This window comes from Xenopus tropicalis, chromosome 2, assembly GCF_000004195.4.
Source record: "Xenopus tropicalis strain Nigerian chromosome 2, UCB_Xtro_10.0, whole genome shotgun sequence".
Classification (NCBI taxonomy): Eukaryota; Metazoa; Chordata; class Amphibia; order Anura; family Pipidae; genus Xenopus; species Xenopus tropicalis.
In genome coordinates, this window is record NC_030678.2 from 92,684,263 (window position 1) to 92,709,974 (window position 25,712).

The window sequence follows — 25,712 nt, forward strand, 5'->3', positions numbered from 1 at the left end:
TCAAATGTTTTAATGCATATGTTTCCAACTGAAAAAGCTGATCCTTTTCTCTATAGAATTATTTTGTTCAGTTTGTTGGTGAATTAAACTATCAATATGTAAACAAATGTTTCATTTTATAGCCTATCATGTCAAGGAATATTGTTTGTTAGTGGAGGGGGTACAAACACAAGCCTCCACAATAGATTTGCCACCTTATCTTGTCCAGTATTTTAAGGTCATTTTACAATGCAGCAGAATATGTTGCCGCTTTATAAACACATGAAAAACTAAGGATTCGGTGAATTCGAATCCTGCATGGATTTGACCCAAACAAGGTCAGGTTGGAGCTTTTGGGATTTTTTTTCTTTTTATTTGAAATTCACGCCTAGTATTTAACAGAGGAGACACACTGATAATCATTTTATTGCAGAATGACATATTACTTTCTTACTGTGGTATATCTATAGAGGAAGCAGACATAGGGGCCAGATGGTCTGCATTTATTGTTGTTGTAAGGTATAACAGCTATTATAGGTATTGGTTCACACTACGAAACAATAATAAACAAGGGGCAAAAAAATATAGTCCATGAGACTTATCCCAAGATGCTTTAGGGATACTTTTTGCTTTTTTGAAACTATCTGCAAAATCTATTTTAAAAGTCTCAAAGTGATTTAAATACAGTGTACTTTAACAAAAAGGTGCCTCCATCCAGAGATCAACCCACACAGCTTCCAGACAGAACATAAGAGAGAGGTTATTGCCAGCCAGTACAGGACATTCATTATAAGCATGCTGGGGATTTAGAACTTACCAAGGAGCTTTGATGGAAAAACATCCTGCTCCAAACAGGTAAGGTCTTCACGCAGTAGGGAAAAGGCAAAACAAATTAGAAAAAAATCATCAATAGACATTGTTTAAATCATGTGTTTGTGTTTCAAATGGAGCACAGGCATCTGCACCTCTGACCCATAGAGTGCTTATTAACCATACTCAAAAATCAGCAATGAATATAGCATGCTCCATTCGTATAAACTGTGCACTATTAATACTTTACATAATTTAATTTTAGCATTTATTGCATTGTAATATGCATCTTCTATATCCCTACGCACACACAGGTTATTACCTTTGGCATTGATTTCTGTACAGTTGTAATATTCTGAACAGCCAACAGGAAGGAGAAACGTTTGCAGAGCAACTTAATGGTTGCTTAGAATTAAAAGGGTAAATGACCCATGTCTGTTTGAGTAAAGAGTGTGACAGGTGTCACCAATTCTTTCTTGTATGTATTAGCTCTGTTTGCAAAAAAATTGTTGAGCAAAGGAACACAACATGACATAAATGTCACAATAAGAAATAAGTCCCCTTTGTGGTTTAGCTAAGAATTTAAGACACACCCACAGAGACTGGCAAAAAAGAAACACATTTGTCAGTACAAATATTCATTTTCTTGTTCCCAAGGAAGGTAGCCACTATATTTTTTTTTAGGAATCTTTTTTTGTCTATCAATATATGTGGATATGTGTAGCCACAGGAAATATGCACTACCCGCAAATGACAAATCACCTGACTTTGCATTAGAATTGGTGTCAGTGTGAATCATTGGCGGTAAAGCATATGAACAACCTAACTGCCAAAACTTGCCTTTTCCTGCATTTTCTGTTAGTAACACGATTCATATGTTTTACCACCAGTGATTCACTCTGACACCAAAGCTGAGGTATTTTCAGGAGAAAATACCTATAGGCAGCACAGCTTTCTCATAGGCAACAAATCTGTCCTTCTGTTATTAACCCTTAAAATGTAACCTTTCTTTTAACTTTAATTCTTTGTCTGTAAATTGATAAACAAGCAATTTACCCTTAATAACAGTGTATGAACAGGAAATTGGAGCTTGGCATACCAAAGATGTTTAAGTAAATTAAAGAACTTCATTACAAATAAATTAGTATCCAATTAAGTACACAAAGGCAAAACAGTAGTAAACACATCTCTAATTTAGGTGTTTATGACTTCACTACGAAACAGTTTTCAGGGTTTTCCTTTCATAACAAAACCAGCAATCATTAGGGTTCATTTATGACTTGGAAGGCAGGGTGCAAAGTGCACAAAACAAGCAGAATTCAGCATGTTTTTTTCATTTTGCACCCTGCCTTACATGCTAAATGGATTGGCACAGGTCTCTATGTTCTATTTGGGAGCACAGTAACCTGCAGCCACCCACATGAATACAGTGCTGCTTGCATTTGGCAGCACTGCATTCCTGTGGTTCTAGCCAGGGTTAGACACAGACCACAACAAAGTCTTGTATTTACTGCCTACCCAGCCATTATTAATCAGCTTCAAAATGCAGAGCACAGCCAGACCCAGATCAAATAAACTTTCATAGCATAGCAAAATATTTTTTCCAGCATTTCTTTATTTATACTTTATTTATATCTTGGATATAAAATTGGTCAGAGATGTAAGTTTTATTCCTACAATGCATTGTGCAAAATTATTTTTTTTTACAAAGCAGTTTGATTAACTTCTGCTTGGTGCACTGGTGACATGGTTCTACACAAATTAAAAGACAGCCCTTTCATGAACTGACACAGCCAGATGGCCTTGTTCAATAAAAATCATGCAGAAGTGTCAGAATGAATGCATTCAAAAAGTAATATGGTTAAGATAATGAAGACTTTAAGATGGGAATAAGTTGGGGTGGGTTTATGGATATTTACAGAAACATTGACAATAGTAGTTATTTGTGTCTGCTATCTCTGTTCTTAGAATGGTTAATGACCCAGACAGCCTGGTTTTCGGAAGGGCTGCCCGGGTCAAAACCTCCTACCTGGTTTTCCGAATTAAGAAAACCAGGCAGGACTCACTGAGATTGATGCGGTGATCGGGCAATAGCCACATTATATACCTGCCCAGTGGTGTAACAGCCCCACCTCTTCCCCACTCGATCACATCACGGCCCGCCTTTTCCCCACCCCATGACTTCACTGCCTGCCCCCTGCCCATTGATAAATGCCAGCAGATGTGGCAACCCTAGTTCTTGAAGGCCTCTGCGTGATCAAAATGACAGCTACACAGCTATTTCCCCTGTTCTACTCATCATTTTGGGGATCATTTATAAAAGCAGGAGTGCAGAAAATAGAACCAGTGTATGCAGTCTCACTTCTTAAAATGCAGTAACCCTTTATGCAGTCACAGCATGATTATCAGGTAAGGGGCAAAAGCTCAATAACAGTGCAGCCTTTGTAGACATCTCTTCAGCCCTTGCACCATATTTTAGGTTGCACTTTTACAGACGCTTTAACAGCCACTGCTTTAAGGTGTAAAATCACACCATTATATATAGCAGGGGTCCCCAACCTTTCTTAAACGTGAGCCTCAGTCAAATGTAAAAAGACTTGGAGAGCAACACAAGCATCATAAAAGTTCACGGAGGTGTCAAATAAGGGCTAAGATTTGCAATTAGGTAGCCTCTATGCACACTATCAGCTTACAGGAGGCTTTATTTGGTAGTCATTTTTGTTTTTATTCAAACAAATTTGCCATCAATTCAGGAATTGAAAAATAACTACCTGGTTTGGGCGCACTGAGAGCAACATCCAAGGGGTTGGTGACCACTGATATATAGGGAGAGAGACAGACAGAGAGAAGAATTCAATAAAATGTGAAGTCAGGTGATTGAAATAGGAAGAGCAGAATGTGGTTAGTGGAGATTTGGTGAAAAATTGCCCTCTCTCTGGTGCAAAGTAAAGTTGTTTGGTTTTCAGGAGTCAATAGGTGTTTGAGTGTGTTAGGATAAAAAAAAAAACCTGCCTAACTAGTAGTTGATGCACTGCAAAGAAAAAAAAAACCCTTTTAAAGCCTCAATATTTTGCCTCAGAATAGGAAAAAAATCCTTCTTGACTATTGGACTAGTCCCTGGATCAACTTGCACTGGACAACTTGCAATTGGACAATTTTCATTCCTCCTTTGTAAAAGATTCGGGAAAGCCTATGAAGGAATACACAGGAAAAGTAAAGAGAGGTGGACTTGAATGGTGAGCCAAGGTACATATGGCACCTTCAATTTTTTTGTAAGGCCACACACAAATCTGGACACAAAATGCAAACAGCAAATCATCATATAATACTCTTTTTGCAACTTACTATAGCTAAAGTGCCCATAAAACACTTACCATCAACAAATAGTATAACATAAAGAGAGCACCGGAATGAAAAACCTACCACCAGTTATTAGACTTGGGTCCAAACATTTGTGTAAACTCTCCAGGGTTTTTGCTAACCCTTATATCCACTGCAAAATTTAGAAGGTAAAATAAACAAAACATGTTTTTCAGTGAATAGGGAGAATACTCAACAGAATGACACACTATCAATAAAGGTTAAAAAGGGTTAAGATGGGATTTTGCCTTATTTCTTTAAAAAAATAGCACTTAGCATCTACTTACAGGGACAAAGAAAAAGCCTCCCCTTTATACCATTTAATCTGTTGCAAATCGTTTCTTTGCATGAAGGGAGAAAGAGCCATAAAAGAGAATAAGAGAGGGGAGAAAAAAGGAACCTAGGATACAGTTAGTGATTACAGCAATACTCCAAGAACTAAAGTGCATCCACACAGCAAGGAATTGTTTTTTTTTTAAAAGCATGATAAGAAAAAAAGCTTTCCAAGGACTTTTGTTGGCTTGAAAGCCATATTTTAGTTTTTGTGATTACAGCTTTGTTTTATGTTAATGACTGTAGTATTGCTCCATAACAGCATTTTTGTTACTCTTTACCCTTTGAAAAGATACACATAGCTTAAGATGTTCTAGTGGAAGCACCACAAATATAATAAGATGCTGTCCTAGCCTGGCCAATTTTACATTTTGCTTTTCCACCATTAGAATCCATACTGACACTATGGGGCACATTTACTAAAATGTGTTTTTTTCTGGGCTTGAAACATGATATGGTATAATTTTGAAGTAACCACGATAATTTATGTAGTTCTAAAATGTCTCGACAATGCTTTTATCATTCGTACGAAAATATAGCAATTGCATTCCCAAAAGTCACAAAATTTTGTGCTGAAAAGTTCGTTAACAGTTCGTTTGACAGATCAAACCTGGGGAAAAGATAGCCCCAATGAAGTGTAACCAAAACGTTAACGAATTCCGAAATGTTCGCATTCTTTGTGCAAACTACGATTTACTGAAAATCACGAAAAACTTGTGGAATTTTATCGAACTTTTCACATACATTCCGAAATGTTCTATAATTTAGAAAAAATATGAATATATCTCGAAATAGTTTAGTAAATGGGCCCCTAAGTGACTATGAGACACCTTTCTCGTTTAGTAAGAAAAAAAGGGGCAGAAAAATAATAAAGTCATCAAAAACATTTGGTAATGTTGAGCTAAGTTGCTTTCACATTCAAAATATATAATCATTCTTAGATCAAGTAATTTAACCAGCAATTTTTGTCTGGGAGTAATTTTAAGATGTTGTTTTTTTCATTTCAGTACAAAAAAATTTAAATAAAAATGGAACAATACAATCTTTTTTTGCCAAGAACTGTTATACTCTGATATTTGTATTTTTTTAATAAATCTTGAATTCATTGTCTTAAAATATGTATTTATTTAATAGAAAAAGATAGTAAATAAATGTATTTAATTTATATATGTATACTGTTATATACGTGTGGCCTTATATGCACCATTAAATCCATCATCTTCAAATGAAAAGAACATGGTACCACAACAAACCTGCCAAGAGAGGGCGCCCCACCAAAACTCACAGACAGGGCAAGAAGGGCATTAATCAGAGAGGCAACACAGAAACCAAAGGTAACCCTAAAGGAATTGCAGAGTTCCACAGCAGAGACTGGAGTATCTGTCCATGGGACCACAAGGAGCCGTACACTCCATAGAGCTGGGCTTTATGGAAGAGTGGCCAGAAAAAAACATTACTTAACACTGAAAATAAAAAGGCACGTTTTGAGTTTGCCAAAAGGCATGTGGGCGACTCCCAAATGTATGGAGGAAGGTGCTCTGGTCAAATGAGACTAAAATTAAACTTTTAGGCCACCAAGGAAGATGCTATGTCTGGCGCAAACCCAACACATCCCATCTCCCCAAGAACATCATCACCACAGTGAAACATGGTGGTGGCAGCATCATGCTGTGGGGATGTTTTTCAGCAGCACGGACTAGTAAACTGGTCCGAGTCGAGGGAAAGATTGATGGTGTTAACTACAGGGATATTCTTGTGTCAGTCTGCCTGTGATTTGCGACTGGGACAGAGGTTCACCTTCCAGCAGGACAATGACCCGAAGCATACTGCTAAAGCAACAATTGAGTGGTTTAAGGGGAAACATTTAAATGTGTTGGAATGGCCTAGTCAAGATCCAGACCTCAATCAGATTGAGAAGATTGCTGTTCACAAGCGAAAACCATCAGACATGAAGGAGCTGGAACAGTTTTGCTTTGAGTAATGGGCAAAAACCCCAGTGGCAAGATATGGCAGGCTCATAGAGACTTATCCATAGCGACCTGCAGCTGACTTGGGGGGGGGGTGAACATTTATTCACACTGAAGTTTTCTCTTATTTTGTCCTATCTTCAAAGTTGTAGGCATGATCTGTAAATGAAATGGTGCAAACTCTCAAAACAATCCATTTTATTTCCAGGTTGTGAGGCAATAAAACATGAAAAATGCCAAGGGGGGTGAATACTTTAGCGAAGCACTGTATGTGCAAGTTAAGGGTTGATTAGTGAGGATGTCTATAAGCCTACCCACACCTACTCCTAATGAAACAGTGGTGCATTTAACAGCACTGTATTACTGGGGCTGGGTGCAAGTCCCTGTGCCCCCAAAACAGCACAGAGACCAGAGGCAATTCATAAAGAATGGAAGACAAAGAGCAAAAACTGATGAATTGTGCTGTGCCTTCTATGTGGCAAATGAGACACTACGTGGTATTTTGCCACCCCCAAACAATGTGCAAATGTGGTACTAAAACTATTTTTTCTGACAAAGATTTTCTAACATAAATCAGTTAGTAAAACAGTAATTTTGAGTTTAAATCCTTTGAAATAAAAATATTATTGCAAGGCACTGTATACTACTACAGCATCACTCATTTGCTACATTTCCCCAGGATGTGCAGCACCACTCTATCATCTCAATTTGAGACAAAACATATTTTTGTCAAAATGGGCCAATTTTGCACATCACTAGCTAAAATGCATAATTTGTATTTGACTCCAACTCCTTTGTGGAGAAAGTAAAGAGAGACAAATGGTGAAAGGGGGAAACTGAAGACTCAAGAGTAACGATTATTTCAGAAACAGTACAGAATTTTGTAACTGATTATATTTAAAAGTTCCATATTTATATGGGATGAAACTTCACCTTTAAATATCTCAATAAGGTTTGATTTCCAGTTTTTATTCTGTGCCAATAATAGACAATAACATTAAACTACCAAGCTCCCTTTTTTCCACTTTGGGTCATTCTTATAGGCAAAACAGTCCAACTGGAGGCTTGCAGACTAGATGAGGCCCCAAGGACAACACAAAGGCTCAGAAGGCTTATTTGCATGACAGAATCTTATTATAATCCTCCCACCATACCAGTGACATGTTATATAATTGGCTGACAACCTGAAAAATGTCAGGTAGTACTGTATTATAACTTTAAGGGTCTGTTGGGTATACTGGATATTTGGCTCTCTACATGGAAAAAAATTGGACAGACCTGCTTTAATCTAAGAAACATCTTTATGTGTGCAAGTGAATGCTAGAGATATTGCTCACAGAATTTCCCCCAAATTAGAAACATTCAGAGAAGAGGCTACACAAACATTGCAGTGTCAAGAAAGAAAGGCAAAGGTTGAGGTGGGAAGTGATACATATGGAAAACATAAAAAGAATATATACTAGATAAATTATCATTATAACCATCATTTTTTATCCCTTTTGCTTATATTTTCTTTGAATGAAGGAAACACTTTCTGACATAAATGTGTCCATGCTTTTTAACTACACCTTGTAAATATTTGAAAACGTCAGAACCTAATATATATAATTTCTCTATTTTCAATACAATATTTTCCTAAGTTTAAAAAAAAAAATTGTAAAAAAAACTAAAATAAAACTGAATAGTTGTTCTCCCCACTTTTTTCTGTTTGTATGTGCACAGATGATTGCGAGAAATACCAAACCTTAATACACAAGTCACTGGAATCAAGGTTTGAACAAGGCCATCTGCTGCTCTCACTCTACAGTACTTCTCAGAACTCTACCTGTCTACTCCTGACTTCTCTTCTTCTGTCCTTTCCCAAGTTACTGCCTGTCTGCTACTTCCTCTTGGATGTCACAGCACCATCTGAAACTGAATCTTTCTGAAACACAATTCATTATATTTCCTACAACCCTCAGGTTTCATTCACAGTCAATAAAATCTCCTTTCAATCATCCAAACAGGCACACTGTTTTTTGTCTTTTACACTGCACATCCAAACACTCACCAAATCCTGTCCCTTTCACATGCCCAACAATGCCCAAATACAAACTTACCTCATCTTTGATTCAACCTAAACACTGACTTCGTCTCTTATAATGCACCACCTTGCCTACTGCAACTTACTCCTTGCAGGTGTTCCATTATATTGCCTTTCATAACTCCAGTCCATTCTAAAAACTGCTGCTATACTCATTATTCTATCTCATCATTCTGCATCAGCCGTACCCCTATGTATATCCCTTCACTGGCTCCAAATGTCCCCTAGAATCAAATTTAAATTATGAAAACTCACATTCAAGGACCTTAACAAGGAAGCCCCTTCCTATATCTCAACTATGATCTTAAAAATACTGCTTCTAACCTTTTCTCTTCTCATTACTTCATCCCATTCCCTACAGCAAGACTTTACTCAGACTTTTGCTACTGGGCTCTCCCCATTGATCCAAATGTTTCCTAAAGACCCACCTGCATACACACTGCATCCTGACTGATCAGACATCAATTAATTATAAATCACCAATTGTTTTAATGTTCCTTATGTTTCAGCGTACCATAACCCTTTAGAGTAGGTCCCTCTGGTCCCTCGTAATTTTTACTGTGTAATCTGTGTTTGCTAAATTATTGCAAGACCCCTGCTTGTTACAAATTAATGTAAGGCACTGCTGGCTAACCTTCTATAAATTGATGATGATGGTTGTGAAGGCAAGCAGCCAGTGATATTCCTTTGCATGAAGTTTTTAGACAGAATAACAAGTAATAAAGCTGTATTGGTCTTGAATGGTTCCTTCATGCTGTTTTCGGCACCATTGTGGGGTTAAACAGCTGCTTAAGAAAAAAAGTGCTTATTTCCCTTCCAGCGCTGCTCAGAGGTGCTGACCAAGTAGGTGTAAATACATCTGTCTTTTGCCATTTGTACTAATGCATGCCTCCTACACTTCTCAGAGCACAGCAGATGGTCTCTGTCCTGTCGAAATATTACAGTGTACAGACTTACATTGCTATGTGTTTCTAGAAATATGAGGGCAGATGTTAAATATGTTAAGCACACGCTTTGCCCCTAGAGGTTCGAGTTAAGGCTGCCGACTCAATTTGACCATCTCAAGCATGCCAGGATTCATGCTTCTTAGGCGTTCCTCTTAAATCTCTCTAAATAGATTGTGTGTTTTTTTTTAATTTTCATTACAGCAGCCTCAAAGTATTTCATCACTTGAGAAGGATTTATTATTAGATATTCTTAAAAATCACTAAAGGCTGTAATAATAGTATGTTCTGTCTGTTTAGTATTTTTTTTACCCCCCTCTTAATATTAATATCCTTTCACTATATCTCTGTGATTGGGGCTAAATTTAAGTTGAAAAAGTGTATGATATTCACACATGGGTCCTAATTATGTTTTAAAAAGGCATTTATTACACAGACAGGGAAAGAATTAGTACAAAGAGGCAATACAGGGTGCATGTAGAATGAGTCAATACCAACAGGAAAGGGTGAGAAAACATCTGATGAAGTCTTGCCCTGGCGGTCAGTCCACAAGTGGCAGCTACAGGAGCAGTATGCAGGGCTACACCAGAACATGGATAGAGCATGGCAGAGGCAGGGGAAGCTGAAGAGGTAGCTGAGGGAGATTTCCATTTTGGGCAATAAGTTTATCAGGTCACATGGCTGTGGCACCTTGGGAAGTGAAGAATATGGCTAGATTTCAATGCAGGATTCTGCTGGAGAAGCTCTCTTAACTGATGCGTTTTAAAAAACACATGTTTTCCCATGACAGTACTCCTTTAGGCTTGTGCCAATTTAACATTTTTCTATTTTTAAAGGGAAATGATATGGTGATGTTCTCTCCATTCTCATATTCTTCTGTTTAATACAGTGAATTCAGTACAGAGGAGGACATACCATTCAGAAAGTTTTCAATCTGTTTGACATTCAACCCGTTGTAACATGTTGGATAATGCATTATATCTACTACAGCTAATAACATTTCCTAAGGATCATTTTTCACCAATTCTACTAGATTTACAGAGGCCTTACTCTTGTTACACATTCCCCCAAAGGGTGAAGACACAAGAAGCTACTAGTAGCAGCTACTTTTTGTAGCTACTAAAAGAGACAATGCTGATCAATGCTGATAACTGTTTCTATGTGTGTTTTAGCAGAGGCAATTCTCAGTATTGTCTATGGCAGGGTACTTTGTGGAGTTTAGTAGCCATGAAAAAGTAGCTGCTACTAAGTAGCTCCATGTGTCTTCACCCTTACAATGATCTCTGTGATATCAAAGGCTCCAATGGCTCTCATCATCCACATCATACAATTACTAAGTTTACTTGAGGAAAACTGATATACATCTAAAGATGTATCTAAAGATTATACCTTACAAGGGACTTCCTGAGTAGGAGGACCCTGTTAAGCCTGTGTTGGGATACTAGGCCAGACCAGATCCTACTAAAAAATAGGTTAATCTGTTGTTACCCTTCCCTTTATATTACTGAAATATACTGTGAGGAACTCAATTGCAGATTTAAATACTACATAATAAAAAACGTGTGGACTTGTGGCGCTTCACTTTGCGTAATAGTTACAGAAACTGGAGAAAATTTCACCAAAATGCATGGGAGATGAAAGAAAAGTGAAATTACACTGCAGTTAAGGTGTTTTTAGCTCTGCAATAGCATATAAATTGTCCTAAATTGTTAGAGAAGCACCTTTCCATTAAACTGTTCTTCACAGGAAAAAAAAGTTGGCAATTTCTTTCAAACATATTGCCTGGATAGCTTTTTAGACAGAAAAGGGCAGAGCTGATCCCACTGGTTGATGTTGTAGGTGTAGATAATGTTGTCTGCATTTTTCTTCCCAACAAAACAGACTGCATCTTTAATCCAACAAAACAGGCCTCTAGTGCAACGTTTATTGCTGGCAATACCATGAATTTTGCCCTGAAATTGTACAGGGTAAAAAAGTTCATTCATCCCTAATTACTACAGATCATTATACAACATAATATCTGTTATCTATTACTAAAATACCTTGTCTTAACTTCCCTTTAATTAAATGTAGCACTTATGTATAATTAAAGGCTATATTCCTCTAACAATCTAGTGGAACAGGTGAATAAATCAATTACTCACTATCAGATTCACCTTGAGGAAGGCTATATATATATATATATATATATATATATATATAAAACGTTCTACATTACCTACTGTTCATGGCTGGAGATATGAACTCAGATATACCTTTCCATTATCCCTGAGCGACCTTCCACTGTACAACTGTGCTTTGTTACGAAGAGGCCATCAAAGTTTAACAGAATTGCCAGAACTTAATAGGTAAGGGAAAAGACTGCTTATTCACATTCAAAGTGTTCATACCACTCTGACATCCAGGTTCCTAGTGTGTGAGCTCAGAGCAACTTGGAAGCTTCAGCAATCCAAACAGGATATATGCCTTGCGAAAACCCTTTATTCACATTAGTTTCCTGACAGATGTAGAGGAGAATTGGAAATATATCATTTTCCAGTGCTGAAACAGTAATATGAGGAAAATGCCTAGGAATTTTTTTTTTTTTTGCTAAAATGAAGCCCTAATTATGATTTGGCTCTTGTTTTGTACTACTGACTGGCCGTGTGGAAAATGATTATTATATTTGTGCTGCGTCTGTAACAGATATATTTATAAGGTTACTGATCTTGGCCATGACTATTTTTGGCTGTGTTTAGAAAACATATGGATTGGATGGATTTCAATAAGTCTGATGTGGTCAGAAACTCGTTTCCAAATAAATAATTTCTGCTAAAGCTCAGTAACTGTCCTGCTTGTTTCGTTTGGGCCTCAGATTTTCACCTCTTCTGTTTTCATAAAAGAAATCTGTCATAAAATAGAAAGGGCAGCCAGGATGCTAAGGCAGCCACATTGCCACATGAAAGGCAGACACAGAAGCATAAGTATCAGCATTTTGCTTTGCAAATCAGGGTAACTGCTATAACAGAAAGTACAGAATAAACGTAACATGTTTCTCGCTCTTCAGTGGGATTTGTTTGCTAAAAAAGTGATGAGCAAATCTGTCTCTTTTGGCTTCGCCAAAAATTTGCGAAACCGCAAAAATGTGCAAAATGTATTAAAGTCAATGGGTGTTTTTTCACAGCAACCATGCAACATTTTTCTTTACCGCACAACATTATTTTTCACCGATTGGAATCTATGGGTCAAACATTTTCTCAAATTATTACCATTTATGAACCAGAAGCCAAACAAAGTGGCGTAAGGTCTAGCAAAATAAGAAAATAAAACACCTTCAAATGTTTACATGTGTACAATATATAAACCAAATAATTTAAACAAGATGAATGCGAAAAAGCTCTAAGGATAGATGGAAGCTTTTCTTTTAAATTTGCCTGATTTAAAGAAAGTGGACTAAAGAAAACCAAATACAGGGGTCTTTCATACATTAACTCTACTGAAAATTGATTTAAACATTAAAAACCCCAATAGGATGATTTTGCCACCAAAAATAATTAATTATATCTTATCTGGGATCAAGTACAAGGTACTATTTTATTATTACAGAGGAAAAAGAAAATTGTTTTAAAAATGTACTTTTTATTACTTCCCATCATTTGGAGCTTTCTGTATAATTCCAGATAACAGATACCACACCTATATATAGTTCTGATCTTCCTAAATGAACATTGACTTGGCCTCTGTATGAGGGAAAATATCTGATGGTTTATTCTTCCTGTTCAAGTGAGAATAAAATAAAACACAGACCAATTCATACCCCTATATTTAATAAAAGGTGTTAAGTTTGCCTGGGTCTACTCGCCCAAACAAATCAATCAGATTATTCTTTTATGGGGTGAATATCCAAACTTTTCTGATATTAATATCAGAAAAGTTCTAAATAAGTTTTGGTTCATGGAACATAAAAGATGGAGTAAACTGCAGGAATAATGTAAATTTGAAGTGTTGCTGTATTTAGACTTTGCACTGGCCTTTTATATGGTACCACTTTATTGATCACTGTACATGAATTTATAACCAGGAATTATGAAGTTGCATCTGTGTCCTACAAAATATTTACCTTTACAGCCAATGCAGGCTTTTTGACTGCCAACAACTGAGGCGACATATAGACCGATCATTCATCAAAAAACGATCAGATTTTATCTGTTTTTACATTAAGGTTAATATTTCAAACTCAAAGGCCTTCCCCACTAAGCCCTTCCATAATCCTTATCAATTTATGTCCACATAGAAAATTCCAAACTGTATAGAACAACTGAACATTGTTAGGAAAAAAATTTGCTTGAGATTACTTAGCACAGACACAGTTTAACATAGTTTAGCACAGTTTAAGTCTTCATGTCTGGGGTTTAACCAGTTTACTTCCAATCTGCCCAGTAAAGGCTCAGCCACAAAGCAAAAATGTACTGATTCTGGGTCAAATAGCTGAGTGCTATCTTTTTAATATGCCCTATCACACCCTGCTTTTTTCACTATCCCTAGGCAACAGGCAGAAGGAAGAAACAAGTGGCCATCGGGACACAATTGCCAGATTGGGTGATGGGGGCTTTTTGCACAGCCATAGCACTCACTGTACACACAATTCAACAAGTGTATACACAAATATATGCACTTTTCGCTTTTGTTTTCTTACTAATTATGTATATGCCAGTTTGACTAGTTTGAGAGCTAAATGCACTGCAATGAAAATATTGTATTGCAATGATGATGTTCCATTGGTTGTGTGTAAATTCAGCTTGTAAGTCTAGTTCCCATTTCTGCATAGTCCTCTCAATTTTTACTGCCAAAAACAACAAAAAGCAAAGTGCAATAAAATCGCATACAATGAAACCAACTCATTCTGCTTTTCGTTTGTTTTTGGCTGTAAAAATTGAGAGGACTATGCGGAAATAAGGACTACACTTACAAGCTGAATTTACACACAACCAATGGAAAAACATCATAGCAACAACAACTGGAGAATCTAGATGCAAAAACCATCAGGAATATTATAAAAAATAGCTCAATAGATGGCACCTGACACCAGTTAAACTAAATAAAATTTTAGGATCATACTCTTCTCTCTGCTGGAGAGGATGTGGTCAACAAGGTACCTTGATACACACGTGGGGACAATGCCCATGAATAATTGAGTTATGGCAACAGGTGTTCACATTGTTAACAAATGAACTACAATTCACTCCTACAATTATCCTTCCCAGAAACTAGTCTAGTTCCAATTAAAAAATTCTGTTTCATGTATTTAATGCAACTACAACGCTTATAACAAAAGGCTGGAAAACAGGAGGCCCTTTTGACATCCACCAAATAATACAAGCAATGGATCTAAGAGCATCTATGGAAAAAATGGCAGTGTGGAATGAAAACAAACAAGAACAGTTTGACAAAATATAGGCACACTGGAACACATATCGAGATAACACAACACCCAACAAACCCGTGAGTTATATAACCTTTAACAGACATACCTGGTGTTCAAATAATCCATATACTTTTCTGTTTTAAAGTTTAATCTAAATTTTCTACTTATTTTTGTATTGTCTTTCTTGACTGATTTCTAAGCATACAAATTACTAATTACTAATTGTATATGATATGATAATCTTGCATAATTCATATGACAAATGTGAATCCAGTCATCATTGTTTTTGGTATATAAAAATATATTTTTTTTAAAAATTGTGAGTATAATATTTTCATTTTGAGACCTCTATATGTCTCATAGTTTTCTAATCTTATGCACATTGGGGATCTAACTATTCATTCAATTTATGAAATTTTATGAAGTTTATCTTCCATATAAGAACATCTGAGAGATAAAATGCATGCTTTGAAGAAGTTTTAATTAACAAAAAAATAAAAGCTAACTGTAGCTTAGATTTGCAGTTTGGTAGTTTTGAGTAGAAAAGCATATTTACTATTTTAAATTAGAATCAAAACATATACCTTTCACAAATGTATGTTTTTCTATGGTCAGTTTATTCTTCTGGATTATTTTGATGCATGGAATACTTGCAGTGGGCCATGAAAATGTATATGTACTGTAAACTCTTTTGGGAAGGACTCTATCTCTAGTATCAGTTATAACTTGTATTTTTAAATGTAATCTTTATTTGCTTCAGAGTTGCTTTACAGTCTCCAATAAGAAAATTATATGTCTCTGTGATCTATTCAAAGTCATGCCTAGCATTGGTCTACTCTCATATCTCCAGAAAACTTCCACATATATTTGCAAGAGTTACACCAATTTTACCAACTTTATATGTCATTATACATATTAGTTGCTTAATATAACAATCATCTCTTACTTGATTCTGATGCCAGTATTTTTAGTGCTACATTTAGAAACCCAACTAAATTTGTCTGTAGAAGGATGCCTGCCTTATTTATTCACTTGTGCGTCATATTTATTATTACTATTTAAAATGGTGTTTAGCCTTACAACTCAGCAGTCATGTCAGCAAACTTAGCATAAACAGATTCTTATTATTATTATTATTATTTGGCAAAACTGTTGACAATACAGTTTTGCCAAATAACTTGAAAATAATAGCCTAAAAGTAATAATGGACTAAATAAATAAAAAATTAACATACTTAGCTACCTTAGCAGATTAACATAAACCTATTTAATTACGCCACGCATTTTTATATCACCTAAACTTCAAAAGATTCATTGCTGTCTATCCATTTCTTAGACCCCCACCCAAGACTTTGGATCTTTCTTACTTCAAAACTATGAACCCCTTTCTCATGTAATTTCTTTAAGGCATTTGACACTTTTATTATGCTATCATTGTTTATTTCTTTCTTTCTTTATACACGACTCACCTATTTTACAGTAGTTTACAGATATTATACATCATTCACATCACTCCAGGCTCAGTAGAGCTTACAATCCAAGGCACACACAGTATGATCAGTTTTGTCAATGATCAATCATACATATGTGTTTGGAATGCTAAAGGAAAGCTCACACACCAACTTACTAACTCGATGCAGGACGTGCCCTGCCTGCAATTGAACCATGGGCCCCAGAGCTGAAAAAATACCAAAACTTAATTGCAGCTGAATCCAATTTTGAGTCCACGCCTTATAAGGTAGTATATATTTTCATTATAGGCACTGAAATAATTGCTCTATTGGTCATCAAAATATGTATTTATTATAAAATATGTACAAATGTTTTTAAGTTTTGTATGCCAGTCACTGTCACATTAATTAACCAAATTAGACAGCTTTATAATAGGTTCTGTCCTGCCTATGTATATACATCTTAACCACCAAAAATGTTCCCTTTCTTTAAAATTGATTCTTATTATTTGAATCAATGTGAATCATTTCAAAGGTAAGACATAAGAAAAGCTGCAATAGAAAACAGAAAAAAATTACGTTAACATTATGATCATCTATTATGTAATGTCACAGATAACTTACCCTGTGCGTTTTGTGATGGTCCCCAGAGTCATTGGCTGCTTAATTTGAACAAGAGGCTGCACTACTATTAAGCTTGGCAGTGGTGAGAGACGTGGGTTCCCTGGGTTATTGTTGATGAAATTATTGTAGCTGTCTTGACTGTTAAGTTTACCTGAAAGAAAATATATACGTAAATATATGGATGCCTAAATTAAAACAATTAAAAGTCTTACATGACCTTAACATGATGCCATAATAACCCAATGAATCAAATTCAATTTAATTCAGTTATTTTTAGAATTGTGTATCGATATTTATTTAAGATGTGCATTAAGTATCTTCCAACAGGGAAAGAGTTAATTACTCATCTTTAAGAACTAAATGGATTACTATTTCAAGTGTTGTATTGGTGTAGTACTCCTTGACCTCCTGAGGAAGCGCTGTTGAGTGTGAAACATGTTGAGGCTAAAGGGGATTTTCATATTTTAATGAGTCTTTTATTCATTCGCCTTGATGTGAGTCCATTTTAAACTTTTCAATAAACATATTTTTTTATTATTACACTTTGAGTATTCCTCTCTTGTTTTTAGGTATCTTCCTTTGTGGAGTTAAAACAGGTGATACGCGGACTGTAGCAGCTCACAAGCCAGGGGTGTGGCAGAGCTTTTCTGGAGGGAGTTTTGGCAGGCTGTTTTGAGGCCACAGATTGCAGTTGCAGTTGCTGTGATTATAATCCCTAAAAATCCCCAAATTAAATGTTTATAAAAATATATTTAAAATTCACATCATTTACTATGCACATCTAATAAGTGCTGGTTACTTGTCTATTACTAAATATATCCATTTCTGATTTTATCCATGCCTGATTTAAAAGTAGTATGCTCAGCATTAGTCCAGCTGCATGTTTGGGCTGGTGGAGGGGGGTCATGAGTTACCCTATTGGTGCATCCCTGGTTTTGTAAACCAGGCCTTAATGCTCTCTCAGTTTATATAGACCAACCAGCTCTGGCATCATAAGAGTGGGCAGGGCAGGTCAGGTCAGATTAGGTAGGAAAGGGGTCTTAGTTTGTGTTTGGTTCAGGAAATCCAAATTAAATCCTCTCTATCACTATGTTTTGTATCCTTTTTATTGCTTAAAAAGGTAAAATGATGTATACAGTGAGTTTTAATGAATTATTAAAATAGTTAGGACATTACCAATAAACCATAACACAACTGCTGATATTTAGAGAAAGGAAAAAACTTATTAATAGTCTGTCCTATGCAATAGCAAAAGCACAATACTTGTGTATACCATATTTAACATGTCAATTATTTTTTTTAACAAATACCTTTCAAAAGATAACACAAGTTTCCTATTACTCATGCAGTGCATATCATAGAAAAGGAAGAAGAAATTAACAAACAACCATTGTTTTATAACATATGACCAATGTTTTTAGCATATTTTTGTTAATTTGATGCATTAAAAAAAATGTGTTCTCAAATGAGCCTGTTAAATTCTATCAAAAATGGCTGCTGTCCATCTCAGTGCTTTTGCTATTGTCAAGCACTCAGACAGAAAAGGAAATGAGCTTCAAATTAAATAGGAAGGAAGAAAAGAGAAAAATAAAAAAAAAGAAGAGTAGAAGAGGGAAGAACTGTTAAGAAAAAACTGAAAGAGCCTGTTTCTAATCAAATCAAAGTATTTTCAATAGTCACAAAACAGTGAATTAAAGGGTTTAGATCATTAACTTGTTTTTCTGTGGTTCAACAATGCTTTGAGATGGTGGCTTTTGTTCCTAATCAAAGAGGAGCCATATTGGGAATTAAGTTTCTAAATAACGGATGCATTCTTTAGTAGATATTACAGAAATCCCAGGCCTGATCCGCACAATCCTGGTTTCAAGAGGGTTCTTAAAATTTCAAAACAGCTACACCCCCACTGCAGCCACCTTTTTCAAGGAAGAATAACATCTTAGAAATAGATTTCTCACAGGAAGCTGGCTGAAATGCTATGATGGTACTCGAAATTGGGAAGAAAGCAGCCAAAGGAAAGAGGCAGGAAAATCCCTTAATAAATATGGGACGTTTTAGAAAAGCACTAAATCTTTTGTGCTTATTCTAGTAGAGGTTTAAACAAATACTTGAAAATAGGAAACTAAATCTCGATTAAATGCATATACACCATAGGTATATTTCTTTAATAAACTGATGGCATGCTAAAAAAATCTAAAAGATGATTGCTAGAAAGTGACTGGCCTGGATTAGGATTTTTAAGACATATTCCTCACTAGGACATTATACTGACCAAGAATCCTAAAGTATTTTCTATGGCTTCAACAGATGTTTTGTAGAAATGTTAGTACTGGTTAAACTAATTCTCATTAATATTTGGTCAAATGTTTTACTGAAAATCCAGAGGGAAGGGGGATTAATAAAAACTGAAATTAAATGATTTTATTAGGTTCACATCTTAATAAATATAGATGTTTTATTAAGATAATTGCTGTGGTTTGTGTAATTTTGTTGTTTTTATTTGATTTGTTTGGAACATTGCTGCCACCCTGGAGGAAGAACTGTGACAAGAAAAAAAAAAAAGAGAAAATAATAATTTCAAAGGTTAGTTCAAATACCGGACCCTTATTTGCATAAGTGGATTTCTATTATTAGTGGATGGCCTATGTAGGCATAATGGGACATTATTTACTTTTTATTGGAGTGCCATTCTACTGGCATGTAGAAGGGATAGTTCCTTGGAGTACTCCAATCCACACCACTGGCAAGGAACTAGGCAAATGGCTTAAGTACAGGTATGTACAGTTGTGAATAAGGGATCTTGCTGTAATTTGGATCCCCATACCTCTACTAATAAAATCATAAGTCTACTAATAAAATCATGTAAACATGAAATAAACCCAATGGGACTGTTTTGCCCCCAATAAGGGTTAACTATATATTAGTTGGGATCAAGTACAAGGTACTGTCTTATTATTAAAGAGGAAAAGGAAATGTTTTTTTTAAGAATTTAAATTATTTGATTAAAATGGATTCTATGACAGATGGCCTTTCTGTAATCTGTATTAGAAATTACTCTGTCATATTTTGTTAAAATTAGGGATGCACCGAATCCATGATTCGGTTTACTATTCAACCAGAATTCGGCCTTTTTTGGCAGCAGTCGGATTTGGCCGAATCCACCGTCCTGGCCGAACCGAATCCAAATTAGCATATGCTAACTAGGATTTGGAAGGGTTAAATGCATATGCTAATTTTGATTCAGATTTGGTTCCATATTGAGCCGAATTGGTTACAATGAATTTGGGGGTTTGGGCAAATCCAAAAATCGGGAGTTCGGTGCATAAAATAAGTATATATAGATAAAATAAGTATATATGCCTTATAACCAACATTTTTATTAACTTTACTCCAAGTATGAAACAGTAAGGAAGTGGGAATGAACATATCACACAAGCGAGAGAGACTGTGTTTCCTAACAATAAGTGAATCTGCTAATGTATGGCCAGTGTAAGCCATACTTCCACAGACAAGGATGCCTAAAACACTGAATACTTAAAGGGACACTGTCATGATTTTTATAGTATAATTTATTTCCAAATACACTGTTTACATAGCAAATAATTCACTCTACCAATTAAAATGTTATTCTTGAACCAACAAATGTATATTTCTTAGCTGTAATACTGGTGTGTAGGCAGCCATCTCATCATATCATAGTTGGGATCGAGTACAAAGATCTGTCTTTTTTTACAGAGAAAAAAGAAAACATTTAAAAAATTTTTTTAAATACTCCATTGTAATGGAGTCTATGGAAGATGGCCTTCCCGTAATTCAGAGCTTTCTGGATAATGGATCCTATACCATATTAAAATAAATAAAATAATTGCATTTACAGATACAAAGTCAGTCGGTGCTTGATAGCTAAATTCATGATTCACCCTGTGGAATTTTAAAACATTTGTCCCAAAGCATTGCCCTGAAGGCCACTGCAATCAGAAGTGAAAATTATATGTTGTATTATGTTTTAGAATTATTCATTTTGTTAAACACTTCATTACTTATATAAAAATACCATGTGTTGCATATTATTAAATAGCAGTTAAAACGCAAATTAACCAAAGGTAAGGTGTATGCTACAAAAGAAAATACGTATTTACAATGCAAAATGTAACGGCAGTGTTAATTCGTTTTTAAATATGTGTGTCACACTATATTATCTACAAGTAATTATGTGTAATGCCTGACAAAACACATGTAGAATAGCTACGTTTTCATGTTAATGTCTAACTATTTCAACAATCATGACACTGTCAGGTTACACTTTGTTAATGATTTAGGTTGTGGCAAATGTTAAATGTTTTTCCAGCAAACATCTCTAGAGCTGAAGATTCATTTGTTTTTCTTGACTATATCAAGTACATGAGTGAACACGCTTCGAAGAAACCAAAGAGCCCACCATAAAGCACAGTTTCTTGCTTAATGAAAGAGAATATCATTTTAGCCACTATTCAACATATAATAATTACATTTAATTAATTCATTTTAAATGGTCTTAAAGTTATTTATAAATGTAAATGTTAGCAAATGTCTATCTCTTTATACTCCCTGCACCGCTGGTTCACTCCTAAAACAATATAGCAAAAGCCACTGCTTAAAGGAACAGTAACACCAAAAAATGAAAGTGTTTTAAAGTAATTAAAATATAATGTACAGTTGCCCTGCGCTGGTAAAACTGGTAAGTTTGCAACAGAAATGCTACTATAGTTTATATAAATGAGCTGCTATGTTAACACGGGGGCAGCCATTGAAGCTGGGAAAAAGGAGAAAAGGCACAGGCACATAGCAGATAACAGATAAGCTTTGTAGAATATAATGGTGTCTTATCTGTTATCTGCTAAGTTACCTGTGCCTTTTCTCCTGTAAATGGCTGCCCCCATGGCTACACAGAAGCTTTATTATATAAACTATAGTAGTCTTTCTAAGGAAAACACACCAGTTGTACCAGTACAGGGCAGCATTACATTATATAGTAATTACTTTTATACACTTTCATTTTTTGGTGTTACTGTCCCTTTAACAGTCCTGAAACAGAACTGATTTTTTTGCTCTGTTTTTTCAAGAGATGGAACAAGAAGTGAGTGCAGAGAAAACAAAGGGATAATCAAACACTTCTTTCAGTTGCAATTGCATTTTCATATAACTTTAAAGTAATCAAAAATATTAAAAGAATATATTGTGGAAAGGTGATTTTAGACACTAGAGGAAGTTTTGCAACTGACAATAAATGATAGTGAGCATTTCTGAAAAATATATATACTCTTTTTTCAACTTTAGTGAGGTGTATCAGGACTTAAAAAAGCAGAGTCCGGGTTTGGTATTCCCTAGTTTCTATGTTACTACACCCAAGTTGGCTGGTTAGTGCATGTGGAAATAGGGAAGCCAAGGGTATGGCACCAGCACCAGCAACCCAATGGTTGTTGTGTTGTTTCATGCCTTAGTTGTTGGTAATACAATATCCTTGGAAAGCTTTGGTTTCTTATCTAAGAGCAGGGTTTCCTATCTGTCAATAAAAATACCTCAACACAGTGACCCACCTTGTAAAGCAGCAACATTTGATCTAGGTTCTCCCTTGTCTAATAGATGCTCAGATAAAGCTGCCTTGAAAGAAAAACTTATGCAATATGCTTTATTGCCCAAAAATACAGATCATGCAATCCCTATTGCAAAATGGGTATATTATTGTGACATTTTAAGTTATTTTATTTATGAAAGCATTTATACATAAAGTTAATTTAAGGAATTGTTGTCCCCCATAAACTGTTATTGGTTTTACTTATATAGGTATGTACCTGTGGACCATTTCCACATTGGCACCAACAAAAAGCATGGCCTCCAGAAATATTTTTTATAAAGAGGGAGTACTCTTGTATTATTAAGCAAGAAATACATTTCTAAATCTGTGAGAGGGTAATACAATGTCCCTTTGAAACATGCAATTTGCAGCCTTGGGTGAATCATCTCCCAGCCTCCCGAGCACAAACACTGCAGTCCCTTGGGACACAGAGTCACTATGCTATAATAATAGCAGACATACAATGTGTCTAGGTATATAAAATACAGAAGAGAAACATAATATGTACTGCACATGTCAGCTATTGTTGCATGCAGATTGTGATCTTGGAGAGGTATGAAGCTTTTCATCAATATTATAAGGAAAATGTAAACCTCAAATGGAACAAAACAACAAGGCTGGCCTCCTGTCTGTGTTTCCCTGTTTGGTGTTCTTCTGTTTTTCATTATTCTTTCTGTCTGAATTACAATCAATGATCACGTTTACATTACATGTGTGGTCCAAGCTACAACTTTTCTAGCTAATTTTAGAACAGGGTTAAAATGACAATTACTCTTTTTGAAGCTGCCTTCTGTTTTTATTGTTTTACAGAGTGGTTGAGAAAGTTAATTGACATTTTAACTTTACAAGAAAATGCATTTCAACTTTCACCTCCCTCTTCATTTTAATCCCAATAACTACTGGCACTCCTTTGACATCGGCTGGCTGTAATGGTATGGAAAATGTCTAGTAATAAACATATATCTTAATGGTGGTCTCTAAACTAGATGGCCATGGCACTCAGGAAATACATTCTGTTAAAAGGTTTATACGACATAAATGATGGCAGGTTTTTTTCAGAGACTCCATTGTCTGCTTTGGCTAGATGAAACCTATAGGGAGATCTGATTGTTCTTCGTCTATTGATTAAAAAATAGGTCGATAGGCTGAATTCCCATACCCCTCAGCAAACCTCGCAGGGAGATAATATCCGTGTCATATGGGTTAAAGGGAAAGCATGGTTAAAATGCAAGCTGCCCGTCTATGGAGGGAAAAGCAACACAAATGAATTAGGAAAAAAAATAAATAGTACAGTTAATAAGTACAGTTAATTTTTTGTTTTGCAGCTCCTTATTTTGTACTGCCTAAAGCCAAGTCACTTCTGGTTCCTATTCCAACAAACGTGCTATAAAAGACAATTAGGGCAGAAAAGGCATAATGCCACTCAGCCAGGTCCAGGGCATGTAAAATCAAAAAGCCCCAAGCAAGCAGTTTCTAAACAAATAACATAAATCCACTCACTAGGAGTGACTGGAACAGAATTTTTTTTTTTTTACAAATTTAATTAATGTGAATAGTTTTAAAAAATATTATTAAGCAGTATATTCTGAATGTCATATATAGTAAACAGAATGCATTAATTTTGCTAAAAAAAAAAAGTATGGGATCTCTTATTCGGAATTATGTTATCCAGGAAGCTCCGAATTAAAGGAAAGCAATCTCCCATACAGTCCATTTTAAGCAAATAATGTTTTTTATTAGACAGTACCTTGTACCTGATGCCAACTAACATATCATTAATTCATATTTGTGGCAAAACTTTCCTACTGGGTTCATTTAATGTTTAAATGTTTGTTTAGCAGACAAATTATTCCAAATTATAGAAAGGTCCATTACATGGAAATCCTTAGGTTCTGAGCTTTCTGGATAACACAACCTATACCTGTAAAAGACTTAAACCAGTAGTTTTCCTTTATTCTATTACAGGAATTTTTCTGTACTAATTTTACAAATGTATTTGTTGCACTTCATAAAGCTGTTTCAAAACTCCCAGTAATTATGTAATTCTTAGAAGTGGTTCAGATAAGGTCATTGTATTAAAAAAGTAGCAGAGTAAATTTTAGTTCAGCAGTGGTATATTCTGCAAACCTTTAACAGCAATGAACATACAACGGCAACCGCTCCAACTGTGCCAGCACATTCTTGGACATATTGCCTCCACCCTTGCAACACAGAGTTTGCAGAGTGCAAGGCCAGTAAAATGAGACAAGATAATGAACAATAAGACACACAGCTACCCACTTACTGGACACTATATTTACTACATTCTAACTCAGGGGTCCCCAAACTTTCTTACTTGTGAGCCACAACCAAATGTAAAAAAACCTGGGGAGCAACAATAGCATCATAAAAGTTCATGGAGGTGCCAAATAAGGGCTAAGATTGGCTATTAGGTAGCCTCTATGCATACTATCAGCTTACAGGGGCTTTATTTGGTAGTAAATCTTGTTTTTATTCAACCAAAACTTGCCCCCAAGTCAAGAATTCAAAAATAACTTCCTGGTTTGGGGGCACTGAGAGCAACATCCAAGGGGTTGGTGAGCAACATGTTGCCCCGAGCCACTGGCTGGGGATCACTGTTCTAACTGATGTGCTGTTACAGGTAAAATCATGATTTGAAACATATTTAATTGTTAATACAGTGGCTTGCAAAAGTATTCGGCCCCCTTGAACTTTTCCACATTTTGTCACATTACAGCCACAAACATGAATCAATTTTATTGGAATTCCACGTGAAAGACCAATACAAAGTGGTGTACACGTGAGAAATGGAACGAAAATCATACATGATTCCAAACATTTTTTACAAATAAATAACTGCAAAGTGGGGTGTGCGTAATTATTCAGCCCCCTTTGGTCTGAGTGCAGTCAGTTGCCCATAGACATTGCCTGATGAGTGCTAATGACTAAATAGAGTGCACCTGTGTGTAATCTAATGTCAGTACAAATACAGCTGCTCTGTGACGGCCTCAGTGGTTGTCTAAGAGAATATTGGGAGCAACAACACCATGAAGTCCAAAGAACACACCAGACAGGTCAGGGATAAAGTTATTGAGAAATTTAAAGCAGGCTTAGGCTACAAAAAGATTTCCAAACCCTTGAACATCC

At 35.7% G+C, this 25,712-nt stretch overlaps 1 protein-coding gene across 5 annotated transcripts in view; it reads right to left on the reverse strand.

The window, feature by feature from the left end:
* bcas3 (breast carcinoma amplified sequence 3) overlaps positions 1-25,712 on the reverse strand; it is a 584,912-nt gene that overhangs the window by 367,040 nt on the left and 192,160 nt on the right. For 3 of the 5 annotated variants that reach the window (XM_031896950.1, XM_031896949.1, XM_031896951.1), the window contains exons 17-18: positions 16,955-17,105; positions 797-841 (exon numbers count right to left, since the gene is read on the reverse strand). In XM_031896950.1, coding sequence (XP_031752810.1) covers positions 797-841; positions 16,955-17,105 — 196 coding nt within the window. The remainder of the gene's footprint in view (positions 1-796; positions 842-16,954; positions 17,106-25,712) is intronic. The other 2 variants (XM_004911624.4, XM_004911625.4) reach the window with 1 other exon arrangement.